This window comes from Aspergillus costaricaensis, assembly GCF_003184835.1.
Source record: "Aspergillus costaricaensis CBS 115574 unplaced genomic scaffold BO79scaffold_2, whole genome shotgun sequence".
Taxonomy (NCBI): domain Eukaryota; kingdom Fungi; phylum Ascomycota; class Eurotiomycetes; order Eurotiales; family Aspergillaceae; genus Aspergillus; species Aspergillus costaricensis.
In genome coordinates this window covers 628,268-645,710 of record NW_020291802.1, presented here as the reverse complement: position 1 = coordinate 645,710, position 17,443 = coordinate 628,268, and the positions used below count along the sequence as shown (strand labels likewise).

At 48.0% G+C, this 17,443-nt stretch overlaps 7 protein-coding genes across 7 annotated transcripts; 1 reads left to right on the top strand and 6 right to left on the bottom strand.

Annotated features, from left to right (window-relative positions):
• Positions 1–417: 417 nt before the first annotated feature.
• On the bottom strand, positions 418–2,848 carry BO79DRAFT_164340 (tubulin beta chain). Its single transcript, XM_025679192.1, has 9 exons — positions 2,622–2,848; positions 2,467–2,490; positions 2,355–2,380; positions 2,188–2,229; positions 2,058–2,112; positions 1,537–1,992; positions 1,132–1,466; positions 721–1,080; positions 418–664 (listed from the first exon to the last, which is right to left on the bottom strand). The coding sequence occupies exons 1-9, from the start codon at positions 2,631–2,633 to the stop codon at positions 631–633; spliced, it is 1,344 nt and encodes a 447-aa protein (XP_025544391.1). The 5' UTR covers positions 2,634–2,848; the 3' UTR covers positions 418–630.
• Positions 2,849–3,195: 347 nt separating this feature from the next.
• BO79DRAFT_206508 (U2 snRNP complex subunit CUS2) lies at positions 3,196–5,186 on the bottom strand. The gene is made up of 6 exons (XM_025681987.1): positions 4,892–5,186; positions 4,508–4,630; positions 4,012–4,412; positions 3,839–3,947; positions 3,622–3,777; positions 3,196–3,545 (listed from the first exon to the last, which is right to left on the bottom strand). The coding sequence occupies exons 1-6, from the start codon at positions 5,075–5,077 to the stop codon at positions 3,333–3,335; spliced, it is 1,188 nt and encodes a 395-aa protein (XP_025544390.1). The 5' UTR covers positions 5,078–5,186; the 3' UTR covers positions 3,196–3,332.
• An 840-nt stretch (positions 5,187–6,026) lies between these two features.
• BO79DRAFT_135654 (uncharacterized protein) lies at positions 6,027–7,452 on the bottom strand (the record flags this gene model as incomplete). Its single annotated transcript, XM_025678059.1, has 3 exons — positions 6,027–6,426; positions 6,488–7,074; positions 7,144–7,452. 3 exons carry the CDS (start codon positions 7,450–7,452, stop codon positions 6,027–6,029), a joined length of 1,296 nt encoding a protein of 431 aa, XP_025544389.1.
• A 1,511-nt stretch (positions 7,453–8,963) lies between these two features.
• BO79DRAFT_250179 (uncharacterized protein) lies at positions 8,964–9,482 on the top strand (the record flags this gene model as incomplete). The annotated part of the gene is made up of 1 exon (XM_025685800.1): positions 8,964–9,482. The coding sequence occupies one exon, from the start codon at positions 8,964–8,966 to the stop codon at positions 9,480–9,482; it is 519 nt and encodes a 172-aa protein (XP_025544388.1).
• A 212-nt stretch (positions 9,483–9,694) lies between these two features.
• On the bottom strand, positions 9,695–11,562 carry BO79DRAFT_267763 (uncharacterized protein; the record flags this gene model as incomplete). Its single annotated transcript, XM_025687070.1, has 2 exons — positions 9,695–11,225; positions 11,323–11,562. 2 exons carry the CDS (start codon positions 11,560–11,562, stop codon positions 10,020–10,022), a joined length of 1,446 nt encoding a protein of 481 aa, XP_025544387.1. The 3' UTR covers positions 9,695–10,019.
• A 1,246-nt stretch (positions 11,563–12,808) lies between these two features.
• On the bottom strand, positions 12,809–14,572 carry BO79DRAFT_267762 (uncharacterized protein; the record flags this gene model as incomplete). The annotated part of the gene is made up of 4 exons (XM_025687069.1): positions 12,809–12,946; positions 13,016–13,778; positions 13,839–14,062; positions 14,171–14,572. The coding sequence occupies 4 exons, from the start codon at positions 14,570–14,572 to the stop codon at positions 12,809–12,811; spliced, it is 1,527 nt and encodes a 508-aa protein (XP_025544386.1).
• Positions 14,573–14,697: 125 nt separating this feature from the next.
• On the bottom strand, positions 14,698–15,564 carry BO79DRAFT_224017 (uncharacterized protein; the record flags this gene model as incomplete). The annotated part of the gene is made up of 4 exons (XM_025683640.1): positions 14,698–14,796; positions 14,979–15,066; positions 15,109–15,182; positions 15,310–15,564. 4 exons carry the CDS (start codon positions 15,562–15,564, stop codon positions 14,698–14,700), a joined length of 516 nt encoding a protein of 171 aa, XP_025544385.1.
• Positions 15,565–17,443: the final 1,879 nt, after the last annotated feature.

Below are 17,443 nucleotides of genomic sequence, written 5' to 3'. Positions count from 1 at the left end.
CCCCAAGGTACTGCATACACACACACATACACAATAGAAACAACAAAAACATGTCACACAATACAATATATTCAATTCCCAGAAACACTCAGCTTGCTTTGTCCACTGGTGTGTACACACTACTCATCCATACATCATCCATACATAGCACATTAAAATCCAACGAGGGATTTACTAGTTCGTATCACGGATTCAAAGTATCATTTCTTAGTATGTGACATATAGAGTCAGCAGTGGAAGAAGGAATGCGGGGTTACCACTTTTCTTATCGATGAACAATGGGAAGTGTATATTATTACATGAATGGAATGAGGATCATGTACAAGGTATGCAGACCGATATGGTATGGTACAGTATTTATCGATCGATGGCCTAGTTGAACAAATGCCCAACATCTACATCAAGACTAGGGAGATTGTACCAAACTGCTTTTAAAACTATGTGCGATTGGGTTTAATAAGTCCAGGCTTTGGCTAGCCTAAGTAATTAAAAACAGGAAGGGAAATTAAGAGCGCTCAAACAGAAGAATTCACTGACCAAGACCTCAGAAGACCTTGGTCGAAGAGAATGTAGGCTTATCGGGGTATTACAGAGCAGATCTCAATTCGCGTAACTGTCGACTTGAGACATTTACTCCTCAGCCTCAAGGGGCTCCTCCTCGACGCTGCAGCATTGGTTAGAACTGACACAGAAACAATATAGGTTCTTGGGTGAACTTACTATTCCTCCTCACCCTCGGAGATCGAGGCGTCCTGGTACTGCTGGTACTCGGAGACCAGGTCGTTCATGTTGCTCTCAGCCTCAGTGAACTCCATCTCGTCCATACCCTCACCAGTGTACCAGTGCAAGAAAGCCTTGCGACGGAACATAGCAGTGAACTGATCACCGACACGCTTGAAGAGCTCCTGGATGGAGGTGGAGTTACCGATGAAGGTAGAGGACATCTTGAGACCACGGGGAGGAATGGAGCACAGGGCGGTCTGGATGTTGTTGGGGATCCACTCGACGAAGTAGGTCTGGTTCTTGCTCTGGATGTTGCGCATCTGGTCCTCAACCTCCTTCATGGAGACACGTCCACGGCTAAATACTTGTTAGCTGGCGTAATGCAGTCAATGCAGGAAGAAAACTCACAAGATGGCGGAGCAGGTGAGGTAGCGGCCGTTGCGGAAGTCAGAGGCAGCCATCATGTTCTTGGGGTCGAACATCTGCTGGGTCAACTCGGGAACGGTGACGGCACGGAAGGAGTAGGCGCCGCGGCTGGTCAGAGGAGCGAAGCCGACCATGAAGAAGTGGAGACGAGGGAAGGGAACCATGTTGACAGCCAGCTTGCGGAGGTCGGAGTTGAGCTGACCAGGGAAACGGAGGCAAGTGGTCACACCGGACATGACGGCAGAGACCAGGTGGTTCAGGTCACCGTAAGAGGGGTTGGAGAGCTTGAGGGTGCGCATGCAGATGTCGTACAGAGCCTGGATTGGTCAATTCGTTAGTTCTCGAGCACCAATCTTGTTTCGATATGTGCTAGGGACAAAAGCGTACCTCGTTGTCGATACAGAAGGTCTCGTCGGAGTGCTCAACGAGCTGGTGGACGGAGAGAGTGGCGTTGTAAGGCTCAACAACGGTGTCGGAGACCTTGGGGGAGGGAACAACGGAGAAGGTGGCCATCATACGGTCGGGGAACTCCTCACGGATCTTGGAAATCAGGAGGGTACCCATACCGGCACCGGTACCACCACCGAGGGAGTGGGTGATCTGGAAACCCTGGAGGCAGTCGCAAGCCTCGGCCTCACGGCGGACAACGTCGACAACCTGGTCGACCAACTCGGCACCTTCAGTGTAGTGACCCTTGGCCCAGTTGTTACCAGCACCGGACTGGCCGAAGACGAAGTTGTCGGGACGGAAGAGCTGGCCGAAGGGACCGGCACGGACGGCGTCCATGGTACCGGGCTCGAGATCGACGAGGACGGCACGGGGGACATACTTGTTACCGCTAGCCTGCTGAAGTGGTCAGGACATTGATGATATTGTCGTGAAAAAACTCAGGGACGGTGTGATCTAACCTCGTTGAAGTAGACGTTCATGCGCTCCAGCTGGAGGTCGGAGGTGCCATTGTAACTATCCTGCGTGTCAGGAAACCCAATCCTTTCCACATTGTTGACCAATTGAGAGGTGTGAAAAAGTTGCACTTACACACCGGAGCCGTCAAGGCCGTGCTCGCCAGAGATGGTCTGCCTGTTGAGTTGTTAGACGTGTTCTTAACCCGATAGCTATATACCCGATGGATAACATCTGAACTCAAGCTGAGATAGCTTGAGAGATGATGTTCCATCCTCAATCCAGTGGTAGTGAATACGTACCAGAAAGCAGCACCAATTTGGTTACCCTAACCACCATCATTTGTTGTTTAGTCCACCGAACACCAATCAAGGACCCGAAGGGCAATCATTCGAAGAACATATTGGCACTTACACACTGGCCGGTTTGGAGGTGAACCTGTGAAGCGACGAAGACATGCAGTTAGCACAAAATTGAAGTGGTTGAAGAACCGGTGGGGTCCCGATCAGAAGAGATGCCAACCAACGACGCGTCTCCTGACGGAAGAGGGACGGGGAGGGAAAACATACGATCTCACGCATTGTGCCGGGGATATTGAAGGGGTTAAAGGTATTGAAAAGGGTCGAAGGGGAGTGAGAGACGGCGAGGCCGGAGGAAGTGGATGAACGGGAAGTTGTTGGGAGGAGACTGGGGAAAGACAGTCGACTAAAGGAGGAGAAGGGGGGAGGGAGGAGGGAGGAGAAAACGAGGAATGGGAGGGAAGTTAGTTTGGCCTTAGTGGAGAGTTGGGTAGAAGGAGAGCGGTGAAGGGGGAACGTTGTGCGGGCAATAATAGTAATACCAGTACGGAGTAGGTAAGCAATTCCCAAGCCTAATAAATTCGGGGATCAACAACAAAGCCAAAAAAAACGCCAACAAAACACCCGATCTTTTGGGCAGGTAAATAGGGGCTCTCCCCCAATTCGGTTTGGCGTCGTCACGGGACGACCTTGCGGGCCAGTGACAGTTAACCCCCGTGACTTGGCTTGTCCACACGCGAACCAGACTTGATCATGGCCTGACCGGCCTTACCATGGATTCATGGTCCTTTTCGTGTAAACAAGTGGAAAGCATAGTGATAATAACAACAAACCGAACGCTATTATAAGTACATACAGGTCTACAATCCCGCAGGTCGTCTAAAGTGACCAGCCAGCCTGAAAAGCGATTACGCCCATCCCATCCAGTTCCAGATCCCCCTGATAATGATTACATCCGAGAAAACATCACCACCATCACCATCACTTGGCCGTGTTCTCGACCGTATGAGAGCTTTCCAACCACGTGCCAAACTCATCCAATCGCTGCTCCTCCTCTTCATCGGATGCATCCAATCCTTTCTCCGCCAGATCTTCCAGTGCTGCACGCTTCTCATTGGTCTTCTTAAATTTCTCACTGCCATCCGCGATATAGGCATCGACCCGGGTGCCAGCGAAGAACCGCCCATCCATCATCTAGAAGTAATAGTATCATTAGCACGTGTTCTTGTCTTGAGGGTATTGACCATCACCATCCCGTGATCAAGCTTACCTTGACACAACTCCTGGCTGCCTCAGGATCGGAAAAGCGAACGCTCACCACTCCCTCGGGTTCCTTATCGTAGAGTACAACGTTGGTCACATCCCCCAGCTTCGAGCACTCATCCCGGATATCTTCCTTGATGTCAAGAATAGCCGCAGGATCCTCCTACACCAGACATTAGTTTTAACTTAACCATTAGCCCTAGCCCAGGAAGTATACTCCGTACCTCCAATTCCTTCAACGTGAACATATGTTTCAAGATCACGAGCTTATCAAAGCGGGAAGTCGTGTCCGGCAAAGCAGACGGATCGTCATCGTCCCAATCAGCAAGTTTGCTAAGCATCTGTATCAGCAAAGCCCAGCCCAATCATCGCACATCAAATGTAGTTCTCCCCATACCTATTCAGCTTCTGTGTCCGGCGCATAATCTTCTTCTTATCCCTCATACTAGTCTTCGTAGGCGCCTCTTGCTGACTCTTGAACGAGAAATCCGCATGCTGCACCCGCATAGGCCCCTGCGGACCGGGTACTCCGATCCTAAAGTTCGAATCATCCAGCATCTGTATCGCGAGGTTGACAGACTCCGGTCGGAAGTACACAACAAGAGCTTCACCCTTAAACTTGCCACTCTCATCGGTGTACATCTTAATGCGCGGTCGGCCGCTATCGATCTCCTCAGCGATAACACCACACTTGGAGAAGACATCACGGATTTCGTCGAACTCAGCATCCAGAGGAATCGAAGTCACATAGACGGCGGTGTTGACGCGCTGTTTCTTAGGCTTCTGTTGCCCATTGCCCTACGCGATTACACATATCCTCTTTAGTATAACACCAATCTCGATGCCATTGGGGCCAACTCAAGGAAGCATCATCATAGAACCGTTGGACTAACCTCTTCCGTAGAAGCCTGTTGCTTGCGCTTCTTCCTCAACTGCGCCGCAGTAATTTGCTCCTCCTCATCAACACCCTGGACCTTATATGCTTCTTGCTGTTGTTGTAGCAAGTCTTCATCGACCTGGAGGCAACCCCGGACGGGCGCAAAGCGGCGCCAACCAAGCAATCAGTTTCACGAACCAATCAAACAATCCCTGCAAGAATAGACATCGTGTATATCGGTCTATTTGCAACAAGAGAGGAAAGGTTCCATAACCAGTTGAAACAAAAAGGGGGGAAGGCGGGGAGGGATAGAAAAGTAGAGACAAAAAATGAAGTAGCAGCAGGTTCAACAGCTACATAACAATCACACCACCCAGCTGGAGAAAGAGCGCGCACACACCGTCGGAATCCATCTCTTTAGCACCGTATCATATTCAAATTCCTGTCCGTCCTCCGTTTCCAAGATGAACTTGTCGTCGAGCTTCGAGAACGAGATGCGCGGGTCGCTGTCGAATTCCGAAGGATCCTGGGGGAAGTTGCTTAGCGGAGGAGAACGGCCGTCGTCGTTCGGGGTAGGCGACGCCATTATTGTTGTACACGATAGACGATATAAATGCGACGGCGATCAGATATTGAAGTAGTAACAAAAGAGTTTATTATCTGGGTTAAGGCAAGGTTGGCTTGATGATGATGATAGGATTTAATTTGAGCTGACTTTCGGATTTGCGGGGAGAGAGAGATCGCTTTATGTAAGCTGCGACGGCTATTCACGTCATGGAAGGCGCGCTTAGCTTAGGCTGACGATTTTGGCAGCTTTACCTTGCTTAGACTACTACTTTATCCTAGTAAATACAAGGTAGTGAATATTCTGTCTTTCATAGGTGCGTTCGACGCGCTTAAAGCCTTAGCGTAATTGTGGGGGGAAAGGAATGGGGTCCCTGTTCAAATTATCTGCATTTGTAGCTTAATTCTAATCGTGAATACGAGGTGAATCTCCCATTGAAACGAAGGGGAACGCTCAAGCGCAGTAATATTCTGTGAATATATTATATTCCAGATATAGGCGCTAGAACACAATGAATGCGACAGATTACTTCGCTCAAATAGAGCGCGTTGCGAAAATTTCGGCTATTAGAATGATGCATAAATTGTATTCTTAGGAAATCTCCGAGTTTCAGTGTGGATGGACCACCACTGATGATAATGGTAGACCGGCACATCACTGGAAAATAGAACGACGCAATCATTACGGTTAAGAGGGTACTAGCAAGCACAGGTGAATAAAACAAATATTGGCGCAAGACTTCCCAGGGGAACGCTAGACCAAGTCGTTGATATCTGCGGGAGGCTCAAGAGGATTCAAAGTGCATAGACTATCTTCAATAGTTGCTCGTAGATCATCGGATGCGGCAAATTACACTCCGCTAAGTAGATCAGAATTTAACAGCGAATTATGCACATTATAAAATCGACAAAACTTCGTCCAACGTGCATTCCAATCGAGTGAGGCCAGTGAGGCCAGCTCCGCGCAAAGCTCAGTGGAAAGGGCACTGACCCCGTCGTGTGGTTTCCAACTCCTTCATAATGTCCTCCATACCCTGACGACCCCTACCTTCGAAATACTTGGGGCCTACATCGAGATTATCATACCCCTTAGGGTAATACTTGTCCCCTTCGTCTCCCGGCAAAGGCCGACCAAGCACCCAAGTCAACCAGGCAACCGGACCCCAGCGGTTCCGGAAACTCGGCTCCACATAATAAGGGGCAGCATCCCAGTTGGTCATGTAGATGCGTCCGCTCTCATTGTAGTCATCGGTGTAACTAACATACCGCAGAAAATAAGGGCGGGGTAGCGCGAGATACCGCAATGCAAACCGACGAGCGGAGAACAGCAACGAGAACAGCTTGGCGTCAAAAGCCGGGGGAGGGTCAATCCTGAAAAGAGAATCAATGAGCGAGTTTGTTCGAGCCCCTGGAAACATTACACAAAACATACAGCATGGCTTTCCGCAAGCGATCGTCCATCATGAACGAGACAAACCTCATCCCAATGAACTGCAGTGACTGGGGAAGCATGTACAGCAGCACTGCGATGGTCTGTTCGGCCACCTCACGGTTCTTGACATGAGGTACCATGCAACGAACCTCATAGTCGTCGCTCCAAGCCATTATTTCCTCCAGCCAATGAAGACCATCGCGAAATCCGGTTTTACCTGATGGGAGGGCATCGTAGCTGATATTCAAGCTGTCGCCCAGACTTTTCCAAAAGGTCCCAATGGCACATCTCTCAAGGTCGCTCAGGTCCCGCCATTCATACATTTTGACAAATCTGACAGGCTGAATGGCAAAGAGGCCGAGTGTGTACAGCATATCATCTTCCAGGATCTTGCCGGAAGCGCGATAGCTGCTGTGGATCCAGCGGGTGCGTGCAATAGAAGTGCAAGCACGACGAGAGGTTGGCGCATGGCCTACGAACTCCTGAACTAGTGCTACTGTATCAGCGTAGCGTTTCAGGGAACTTTCGGGCTTGGAGAATTGGGCTGTATTTGTGAGCACTGTCGAGATGGTCGGGATGCCGTATGTCTGGTGCAGTAGTTAGTCGGCAGGATAGGAAAACAAAGGAATAAGCATAAAGTAGCCGGAGTGTCACACCCTGAAGAGAGCAAACTGGAGTGATTTGAGGTAGAGAAACGGGAACTCCAGCTGAACCAAGCCTTTTTGTATCTCGCAGGCTTCATCGTCGGTCATGCGAGAGAAAGACTCTCGCGTCGTATAGGGGTATTTTTGATATAGTCGCTGGAGGTATCGAAATCGCAGCTGCGAAACCAGAAACGCGTAGGCTGGAAGCAGCAAGCAAACACAAGTGACCAATTGCTGGAATCCCAAACCCGCCACCCGAGGGTCCGTGTTGGGGACAAACCCCAGGAATTTGCCCGGAGTGAGATGTGTGCTGTTATCCATTGGTTGCCTAATATTACTGGTTTTGCTCAGTGGTCCATGCGTCGATGTACAGCTAGTATATAGATAAACTCGATGATGGGCGAAGGGGACTGTAGGAGCATTTTTGAGTCTCTCAAAGTCAGTCACAACTGAAATGAAATGATCTGCATCGGGCATTAGTCATAAGTTGTGAGGGGCACAGATGACCGCTGTGAACAAATAAATTCCAGCATATCAAGATTGAAGATCGACAATGTACAGGGGAGTTAGGGCACTTGATCAGTGATGGATAATATGAATAGTATGCTCGAAAGAGTAAGTTACTTGAACTTACAGGGAGGGTGGGTGGGTCTGATGATGAGGATAATGATGATCCCCCGGGGTTTCATAACTAAGATCTGACTTAACAGTGAGTTTTAAGGTGTGGTTACCCCACCGCTCTCCCTTCTCCTACCGTGGTTCACTGACCATATCGATTTCCAGAGACTAATTATCTACACAGTACGTATATAGTACGCTACGAAGTTTCATCTCATCTCTTTCTGTAATTATTAAGGTCGTTTCTAAAAACCATAAACCTCAGGCAGATTGAGACTGCCTGCCACGACATCATGTGCCCGAGCATAAACCCGCCCATATCCATTACTAATATTGAACAAGTGATTGGCTTCAATGTTATTGGATAGCGAGTATGATAAAGCTGCACTAAAAGCAGCCTTGCTTTGTGAACTGGAAAGTACATACATTTTTTGGTATAAGTACATGGAGCCTCGGCGTGATTCGCCGAGTTCGACCTAAACCTGGTCGGCGCATCAATGGGCGACTCGGTGGTACAGACTGATGCTAGAAACCCAGAATGTTAGTTCCCACTGAACTACTACTAGTAGTCGTACACGTGGACTGCCGGTGTCAGCGCGGCGCCCATGTTAGAGTACTCGTATGGTTGATGGATCTTATTCTTGTAATATTCAGGCTTTATGTGTTTGATGTGCCGGGTAATGATGTAGCATAGAAGCCATCCTACAGGCATTTGAAGAGACGGATAGATACTCCTGATGGGTTTGGACCCGACAGGTGCAATGAACGAGTCAGAGACTTGCTATCTCATCTCAGATTGACTGCTATTTTCCATGTAGCAGCAGCGCTGTACGACACCTGCGGTGCCATGATAGGGCTATTTGTTACTTCAGTAAGGGATGCTTGCAGGTCCTCTCCGTCATAAGAACGCTTATACACTGTAGTGCATGCAATTTGAGATCTGGATCAGTCGCTCTTCTCTTGGAGACAAAGACAACAAGCAATTCTAAGATAATCGTCCTTAAACTCTATATTCGAGATCATCTCTCAGCCAATCGCACAAAAGTACCAAAAACGTTTCCCGGGATGTCCGGTCGGATGCGCCTACTCGCTCACGGCGGACCTGGAATCCTTTACTCCCTGGAAATCGATATTCTGAGTTGCCCTGCGCATGTGTGCAGAAGGTACTCGAGCTGCACGAAGAGGTTGAGGAAGTAGGTTCAACGAGCAGCGCTATGTCGATGGGAGAGAGTTTGGCGCTTCAAATAGCCGTGCTCCGGAAATGCCTCAACATTGTGGACTGCGAAGTCTGCACTCATTCCTCGGCAATTTCCATGCTACTTATCACGATGTGCGGTCACCTGCTTCATATATCTCAAGCTATGTCGTCGCAATTGTGGAAATGGTTCATGCGCGGGTCGCGATTGCATCCACAACTTGCGACAGATCTGCAGGATGCGGAAGTTCATGATGGCAGCGGGGACCCGAGAGGAAAGCTCAGCATGGACCAGCTAGTTTCCATTGGTGCATACAACGTAGATGGCCGTACTGAGCGAGCAATCATCATTCTGAAGGCGATCGAATTTCGAGTTGAGATACTCTGCACAATCTTAAATCATCTCCGAGAGCTCGCGACATGTGCAAACCGGAACAAGCACCTTACCCGAATCCATGCCTTGAGTGTTCGGGTACAAAACCACCTCGCCGATCTGAAAAACTCGTCTACAGATGTTGTGATGATCTCTCGAAGCTGACCGGCCTGGACAACGTAAAAGCTTGTTAGAAATGCACATGGGTAACTTTTCCTTTCGAGACATTACCAGAGGCGTGGAGATGGCCCTGAACCAAGCCGGTATCCTTGTATTTTCTCAAATAGATGCAATAAGAGTAGCATGATACCAGAATAAGCAAGATATCCAGCCTGCTTGGATAACAAAAATCCAGGAGAGGGCATCATGAGACGTAGTCGATGTGGGTGCCACGCCGCAGGTGGTGATAGGTCCAACTTTGGGCATGCTAGACCCCGCAAGTTCTGCATACAAATAAGAAGAGAAGAAAACCAGGCTCAGATGAAAAACATGTGTGCGAGAAGAAGACAAAAGAATAAGATATAGAATAAGAAATTCAAAGAACAAAGTCAAGGAAACCACGAGACAATGACGAAGAATTACCCTAGCCCTCTTTCCAAATTGGGTCTATGACTTCTCCTTGCAGAATTATGACTCTTCACTTGCTCCAGGTTGATATGAACCAAAAACCTTCTGTATCAATTCCCAAGTCTCGTCACGCAATTATCCATTGATCAAGTAATTCCCCGAGTCGTCCTTTCCATAAATGAGTAATATATCACGAGGTATATATTTGTTGGTCAGAGAAGACCCTGCATATGATACACAGGCTCCGGGTGACCCTGATGAACCATCACTGGGCTGAGCCGCAGGGCCGAAGTGCGCAGCCTCTCGAAATCCAGCCTTGGACCAATTTGTGCAAGCAATGACGGTGGAATTGGCCGTACCGAAAAATGGCATCATCTTTGTACTAGAAAAGCTCTCTCTAAATACCCTTATCAATCGTCGAGCTTGTTCGTCTGTAGTCTGCTCCAAGATTGCTTGTCGTGTCCGGCAGGCAATCTGTCCCACGGACAAGGGTGATTTACCATCGGGTGCAGCTGGTACAATGGCGACAGCGGGAAGAATCAGGTTCTGCAGGTGGACACCTGGAGTCGAAAACGGACCTTTGATACGGCCACGAGCATCGAAAATGTTGTGGATTACAGCAGGGCTCCCCTTTTTGGCTTGAGAAGACAATATCATGTGTGAGACCCAGGCTGTGATGAGGTCGCCGTCGCTGAGAAAAGGTGGCTTTGTTTCATTTCCATCTGCTTTGTAGTACTCAGTATATGCAGCTTGACGTAGATCTGATATAAATGCTGCAGGTAGATAGATGGTGCGAATGTGGACATTCCTTCGCGTGAAAAGATCCCACGCTAACCGTAGGACTATGACGACCAGTGACAGTCCCGGAAGCCGCCACTGTTCAAGGACATGGGGACCTTGGGCCTTGTCGCCGTCAGAGGAGCCTATAGATGCTGCCACATCGTTCTTTGCACCCAGAACTGGGGGTATCTGGTCGGGGTGTTCGTTAAGCATGGCTGACCAGGCTTGAAGGAAGCCTACCGTTCCTTTTGCGTCAGTCAATGCGTGGGGAAATGTGACGGAGACCAGTGTTGTGTCTGTGAATGAGACAACTCGCAGTGATAGAAGCGGCTCATCGTTTGATAAGTAGTGCCTAATGTCGGCAGGCAAACCTGGTGGCAGGCTGAAGGATTTGAACGTATCCCAGCCTTCCTGAATTGTGGGCCTTGAGCCTGTGGATTGGGGTAGGCGACTTCCCAACGGGTGTTCTCGAACCGGAACGTTGTATGAGGCATGCGAGAAACGAAATAGAGAGTGATCGTTGACATTATCATATACGTGAATAGCAAGCTTTCCATCATTCTGGTTTCCGCATGTAGGCCAGGATTAGCCAAATGTGAAACTCGGATCAAAGGACCCATGATACACGATGTTATGGAATTAGCTAAGATGATCTTACATTGCGACGTAGGCGACCGCTGAGCTTTCTCCAGTCCTCGGCTTTCAGTAGACGTGTTAAAGCATCATGAAGCTTAGCGGGTTTCAAAATGTAATTATACCGAAATGTGTAAGTGATGATTGAATCTCGGAGGATTGGAGTTTGATCTATAAAGTGGACAGGATACGTTTCATGTGGGCGCGGACTCGGTTTTGCAAAACCTAGCAGAGAACGCACTCTTTGGATGATTTGAGTCACCATGATGTAGATATCAGATATGAGGATTGTTTGTGTGCTGCCAAAGAGAAGGTAGTGATCTTCTTAAGGGGTTGAGGCTTTATGTCGGACGCATAATGCCCGAATTGGCAGTTCGGGGATGTTCTCAATGGGGAAATTTCCAGAAACTCTCACCTGCAGGACATCAAGCGCTCAGCACCAACTCAGGCAGGTCGTGTGTTGGACTAGTTGACTACAACCCTTTTCCAAGACTCAACCGATGCAGAAGACAGCTCATTAGGGCGAAATGTGCACAGTTGGACCTAGAGGACAGGGCACCGTTCTAGTGTCAGTAAGGCGTATACATTGAAACAGCTGAGGATTATGCACTTGCCAAATTGTTTGTGTAAGTCCTTGATTGCTATGTGAATCTTGCCACTTGAGGTGTGGATGAAGCGCCACCACTATTGGAGCCATCAATGCCAGTGTACAGCTTTGGGAAAGAAGAAGGATCCATCCATCACCAGCGATGCGCGCCCGAGCAAAGGGCCAGGGATATGGGTAAGTGGATACATGTAGAGACTATAGATCCAAGTCGAAAGACAATAGTACACTGTCTAAACGGGATAAGTTTTGGTCGAGATCCGTGAGTATGAGTCTGATGATTGTGGAATCGAACTCGGGGTGACCATTTTGTTTGAGAGGTTGATATCGCCGGATTTAGTGCGAGAGTTGTGCTATGTTTGAAATTAGAGAGCATTTGTATGTGTATATCGAATAGAGTATTAGTTAACTAGAGTGCTTCCTATTTGGGAAGTATTGTACTTGCCATCTACTAACCGGCTAATTTACTCATAGAGACGAAACTCGGCTGATTCCCTGTCATGGAAATACTTCCGATGCCCGATACAAAAGTACATAGATCCCCATTGAGCAGGTGATCTCACCTGACTGTAGAAGAATACAAAACCATACCATCACTCATACAGGCCATCTTTGTGTGACATAACAACCTCGCCAGGACAACATTGCTTCTGCTCGGAAGGTAAACACGCAACGGCTAACATTATGATATCTAAAGAGGTATATACACGTACATACAAAAGCATTTTGAATTTCTTCTGCCAGGGGTTTTTATTCACAGCAATAGCAGACGGCACTTTGGTCTAAACAACAGCATATCGGTCCGGTTTCCATCCGTTGTCCCTCATGAAAGCACACAGGGAGGGCCTGAGAAAGAGTCTTCGATACCGTGAAGAATAACATCGACATCTAATCAGCAAACGTAAATTCAGCGGCCAATGACTTTGAGTTCCAGCATTCTAAATGGCGGAAACGCAAGAGCCGTAAAGCCCAACCCCAGCCAGAGGCCCATATCACATCCACCTGGAATCGCTCTGGAGATTGGGCCTGTATAATAGGCTTGATCCTATTAGGAGAAGAGTACCTTGGTCAGAAGTGATTTGTGCAACAAGCACATGCTAGTGGGACTACATACCATGCCAACAATGGCTCCTACCCACCCGATCAAAAAGGCAGTGCTAGCTGCCACTCCAACTGGGAGCTTAAGCCAATTGTTCCAATCGGTCCAGTCGTAACGTTTCCCACGGTTGAAAAGTACGTCTTGTTCTACCACAATGGTGAACCAGATGATGACCCAGTATCCAATGAGTGGCATTAAATTCCCGAAGATCTCATACAAAGAGTTTCGGCCTCCGATAGCACATGATGCGTAGATCAGAGTGCTGGCAGTCGTGAAAACAGGTCGTGGAACCCTGAGCCACATCTCTCCCAGCATTTGGAAATTCAATCCCGTTGAGTATGAGCTGGGGGCATTGTTGGACACAATCGTTAAGACGTTGATGAAGGCGCATAGCTTCCCAAGAGGCCCCAACCGATCATAGCCGGCCATCAGCAGACTCCCCGGTGTGCCGTCATAAAGAGACGCCCATTTGGAGTTAATTGCAACACCGCTTCCAAGCCCGGCGCCAAGAAGAAGGGTTATGGCTATTGAGAAGCTTACACCGATCGTGGTTACTGTCCACACTTTCCATCTTCGTATTTCCGGGGAATAGTAAACCTGGTAGTCCGCGGACACAGGTATCCATGACAAGGGAATAGAGAGGCAAAGTGAGAAATATGTTAGACGCTTTGCGTTTATCTGCTCAATAGAACCGATCGACGGGCTATGGAAGTCGAATTGTGGACCAGCCGAGCCGGTGAGAATGCAAAATATCAACAATTGCGGAAACCAAGCAAACCTTTGCCAGAATAAACGGTCAGACGAGTGCTCTAAAACTTTGAAGGGTGAAGAATCCTACCGCTCATAGAACTGGAATATTTTCATCCCAAAAGTAGCCATTGCCCAGCTCACCAAGGCGACTATTACTATACCGACTATGACGGACACGACTCCTCCTGATAGCTTGGAAAGCAACTGGCCTCCTACAGTGGCACTCATCATGCCGGTTCCCAAGTTGGTAAGCACATTCAGTATACAACAAACCTTACTGGGGTAATATCCCATGAAATACCGAGACACAATCTATCAGGAGAATATAAGTTGTGAGCCGTTGTCCTTAAGTCACGAGAATGTTTATGTGCAGACGGGGAAAGCAAGAGGAGAGAACCAAGGTGTAAGTGTAGGTCTTACAAGTGTGCGGTTGCCGCTTCTGGGACCCCATGTGCTCATGTATCCAACCCCTAGGCCTCCCAAAAACGTTCCAAAGATTACACACAGCGCGGCGTCGGTGAAGCTCAGCTTCATTACCAGTGTTCCCAAAGACCCGGTCACTATATTATTGATTGCCATACCCATGCTGAACCATGTGAGCATCATTCGGAAAGGGGTTGAGCTGGTGTTCTTCAGTCGTTCTTCAAGAGACACGGGCTCGATCCCGCGAGCCTCTAAGCCTTTGATATTCCTCGCCCATCGTTCGTATCTCGATCCACATGTCGGCGGGGGAGTTCCCAGAGTATGTGAAGCCTCTAGCTGCTCTCGTGTCACACTTCGCAAGGAAGGGGATCTCTGTCTTTTTTCTAGGTCAGAGTCCATGCTGGTTCGGGCGTGCCTCTCGAGGGAGCTGTCTGTGCACACTTTCGCGTTCTGCAACAACTTGAACTATAACCTGCAGGGACTCATCAAACTATAAATGAACAAAATAATAAAAGACGGTCGCCTCACTGGGCATACAGACATTCGAAAAACCGGAGGGAGAAGATTCCAGTGGAACAACCACTGGTTACTCCGTCGTACTGCATTGACATCACTTTGTTTTCCTCAGCGTGACACCCGCGCTCCAAGACCAGAACAGCATTCCACAACATCAGAACACTAAATCGGGATACCGACCCCAAACCTGGTCAAAAGTACTATGCTTGTACTGAATCGGGCTTAGCAGCACACGTCTACCTCCCCGGAGAACAAAGGGGTTGGTATCCGGATATCAGCTGGAAGGCACCCGATCCATCAGGGTGTTTGCTCCAACATCGTCATTGAGAGATATTCTTAGTGTATGCTGCCCTATTTTGTTGGCAAGGCCATACACCCTTCCGCACAGACAGTCATGTGAGTGTGTGTGTTCCACATACCACGCCGATGATGCCTTAATAAGCTCTGCGATACATTCCTCTGGTATGCACCAGCCACGCAAGGAGACGAAATGCTATTCAGGGAGAGAAAATTCTGATGCCTATATCAAGAGCCAGCAGGTTAAGACCATGTGCTGTTTGTGGGGTACAGAGCATAGAAACAAGAGTGTCAGGTATGGGACGAGCTCATGAACTGCTGACCGGGACCTCGTAGCCCCGGATTTCTAAGTTGCTTCGATCCTTGTCGGGAAAGTGGTGAGCAGGGTGAGGAGAACAAGGGATCATGTCACCCATGCCTTGTGATATATTCCCCTGACGACTGCGGAAGACGAATACCATTTTGATCAGTTTCCCCGAGAGACGGTTACGTACTCGAAACCTCTTCCTAACTCCTTGATAGGGCTCTGAACACTGCCGCGTGCTCATGTATGATTGACAAGCAAGACCAACTGCCATATTGGGTGGTGACGATCCTTGATAACAGGCGATTTGATCCCGACTGAATGCCACAGGCATGAGTCTAATACCGAGGCAGGCGATATTCCTCAGAGGGACATGATTGAATGAGTATTAATGAGCGATAATGCAATGAAGAATGCAACGCGACATGTATTCACCATCTTCAATAGTATGTTACTGAAAGTGACTACACTTTGCCTGTCAGTGACTAGCTCTGACCCCTCTCATCATCATAAATACTACGCATATGGGGTTACTTTCCTCCACAAACAATTTTTCTTTCTTATCTAAACATGGTACTATTCATATCAATGTGTAAGTCTGGGCGCTCATTGATCGAAAAAGCAAGGTATAAACATTAATCTAATAAGAAACAAGAATTTAAGACATTTCCAGAGGTTATGAACTACTTTATATTATCATCATTGCTAAGTACCTAGAGCTTTTAAGGTTTCATTTCCAATACTGCATGCACCCTAGAAAAAGCCCCTGACATTCTATGCCAAACTTACAGAACCATCGATTTTGCGAAACCAATCAGCATCAGATTCACGAGCATCATTCACATGCAATACTTTACCATTACAACTAGCATATACACTCTCCACAGCGACCGAGGTATACAACCAAAAGGAAGACCGTGCCTAGGGGAAGCACTGCCGGCGTTGACCTTGTCGGCTTCTCGCGCTGGCCCTCTAACCCCCAGCTTGTGGTGTATCAACTGATAATCTTGGAGAACTTCCAGAATACTGACACAGATACATCACTACGGAAACTACTTCCTTTTTGCAATAGCCTATCAAGAAATGCACCCTCTGGGAAGCATTCACGATTAATGACATTCTTCATCTTCGGGATCTCTTGAAATTATCTCATCAGCGGAAACATACTAATGTGATCTTTACACTTCAAATTTCTGATCGACGAAGTACGCCGTGACTTAGACACAGAGAGACTCCTATGTAGTCGCGGGTTCGTTCAAAACGTTATATTTGTCAACACGGCCGATGCGAACATAAACCTTGTTCTGTCCATGCCATGTCCTAAACAACCCACATAGGTATAAAAAGCTGTCGAGAAGACAGTCTATGATGGTGTTTGTCTTTGGCTCTTTCAATACTCGGAAGTAAACCTCGAGCAAGAAGTGTCAGGAGTGTCTACAGGATCCTATATCTTAACCAATCCAGGTCAAAATTGGCTCATGAGAATAAAAGCCAGAGTTATATGTGGCAAGATACACATCACTTAACTGCAAAGCTGCGTCCTCTGCCCTCCCAGTTGCGCGAAATCGTCTAACCAAAACAATGAAAATCCAGGATCGTTCTTCCATATTATATTTGAAACACTCTTGAGTTGCATATGATCCCGAAATCTCAGGCTACTTTGCTTTGGAGCTGGTCATACTTTGGATGTACCCCCCTTCTTCGCGTATAGAAATTGAAATTGACATGCTATGCTGAGTACTTTTCACCCAGAAAACCATTTGCAAGCACTTAGACATTGCAAGCAGTTTATCCTCGAGTGCTGAGTAGGCGGTACATCTCAGTGAAGCGGCACAAGAACTCTGTGACCTGAACGCGCAGCTCCATGACGAACAGACAATGTTTCTAAGATGGGAGAGCGATGCCGCGGATTGGAAGGAAGTTTCTAGCAACGCGAAAGAACCTGAAAGTTCACAATGATGATCAGATAATCAATGACGTACAGATGCAGTGCCATTACCTGCAGGATGAGGTGGCTGACCGGTTCATTATGACTACTACTAGAAAGCACCGAGAGATCTCGTGAGCCCTGTGGCTCACAAAGCATCACACATGGCCAACCAGTGAAGCTGAACTCAGGTATTTTATAGAAATGACTCATGAGAATCTTTTGG

What these genes read in the sequence shown, in the direction of transcription:
- BO79DRAFT_164340 (XM_025679192.1), bottom strand. An exon ending in TGAACGTCTACTTCAACGAG is followed by an intron (nt 1,993 to 2,057) that starts GTTAGATCACAC and finishes CCACTTCAGCAG; the next exon opens with GCTAGCGGTAACAAGTATGT. An exon ending in CTCACCTGCTCCGCCATCTT is followed by an intron (nt 1,081 to 1,131) that starts GTGAGTTTTCTT and finishes ACAAGTATTTAG; the next exon opens with CCGTGGACGTGTCTCCATGA.
- BO79DRAFT_206508 (XM_025681987.1), bottom strand. Translation starts at nt 5,077, where the DNA reads ATGGCGTCGCCTACCCCGAACGACGACGGCCGTTCTCCTCCGCTAAGC. An exon ending in CGGACACAGAAGCTGAATAG is followed by an intron (nt 3,948 to 4,011) that starts GTATGGGGAGAA and finishes ACAGATGCTTAG; the next exon opens with CAAACTTGCTGATTGGGACG. An exon ending in CAGCCAGGAGTTGTGTCAAG is followed by an intron (nt 3,546 to 3,621) that starts GTAAGCTTGATC and finishes TATTACTTCTAG; the next exon opens with ATGATGGATGGGCGGTTCTT.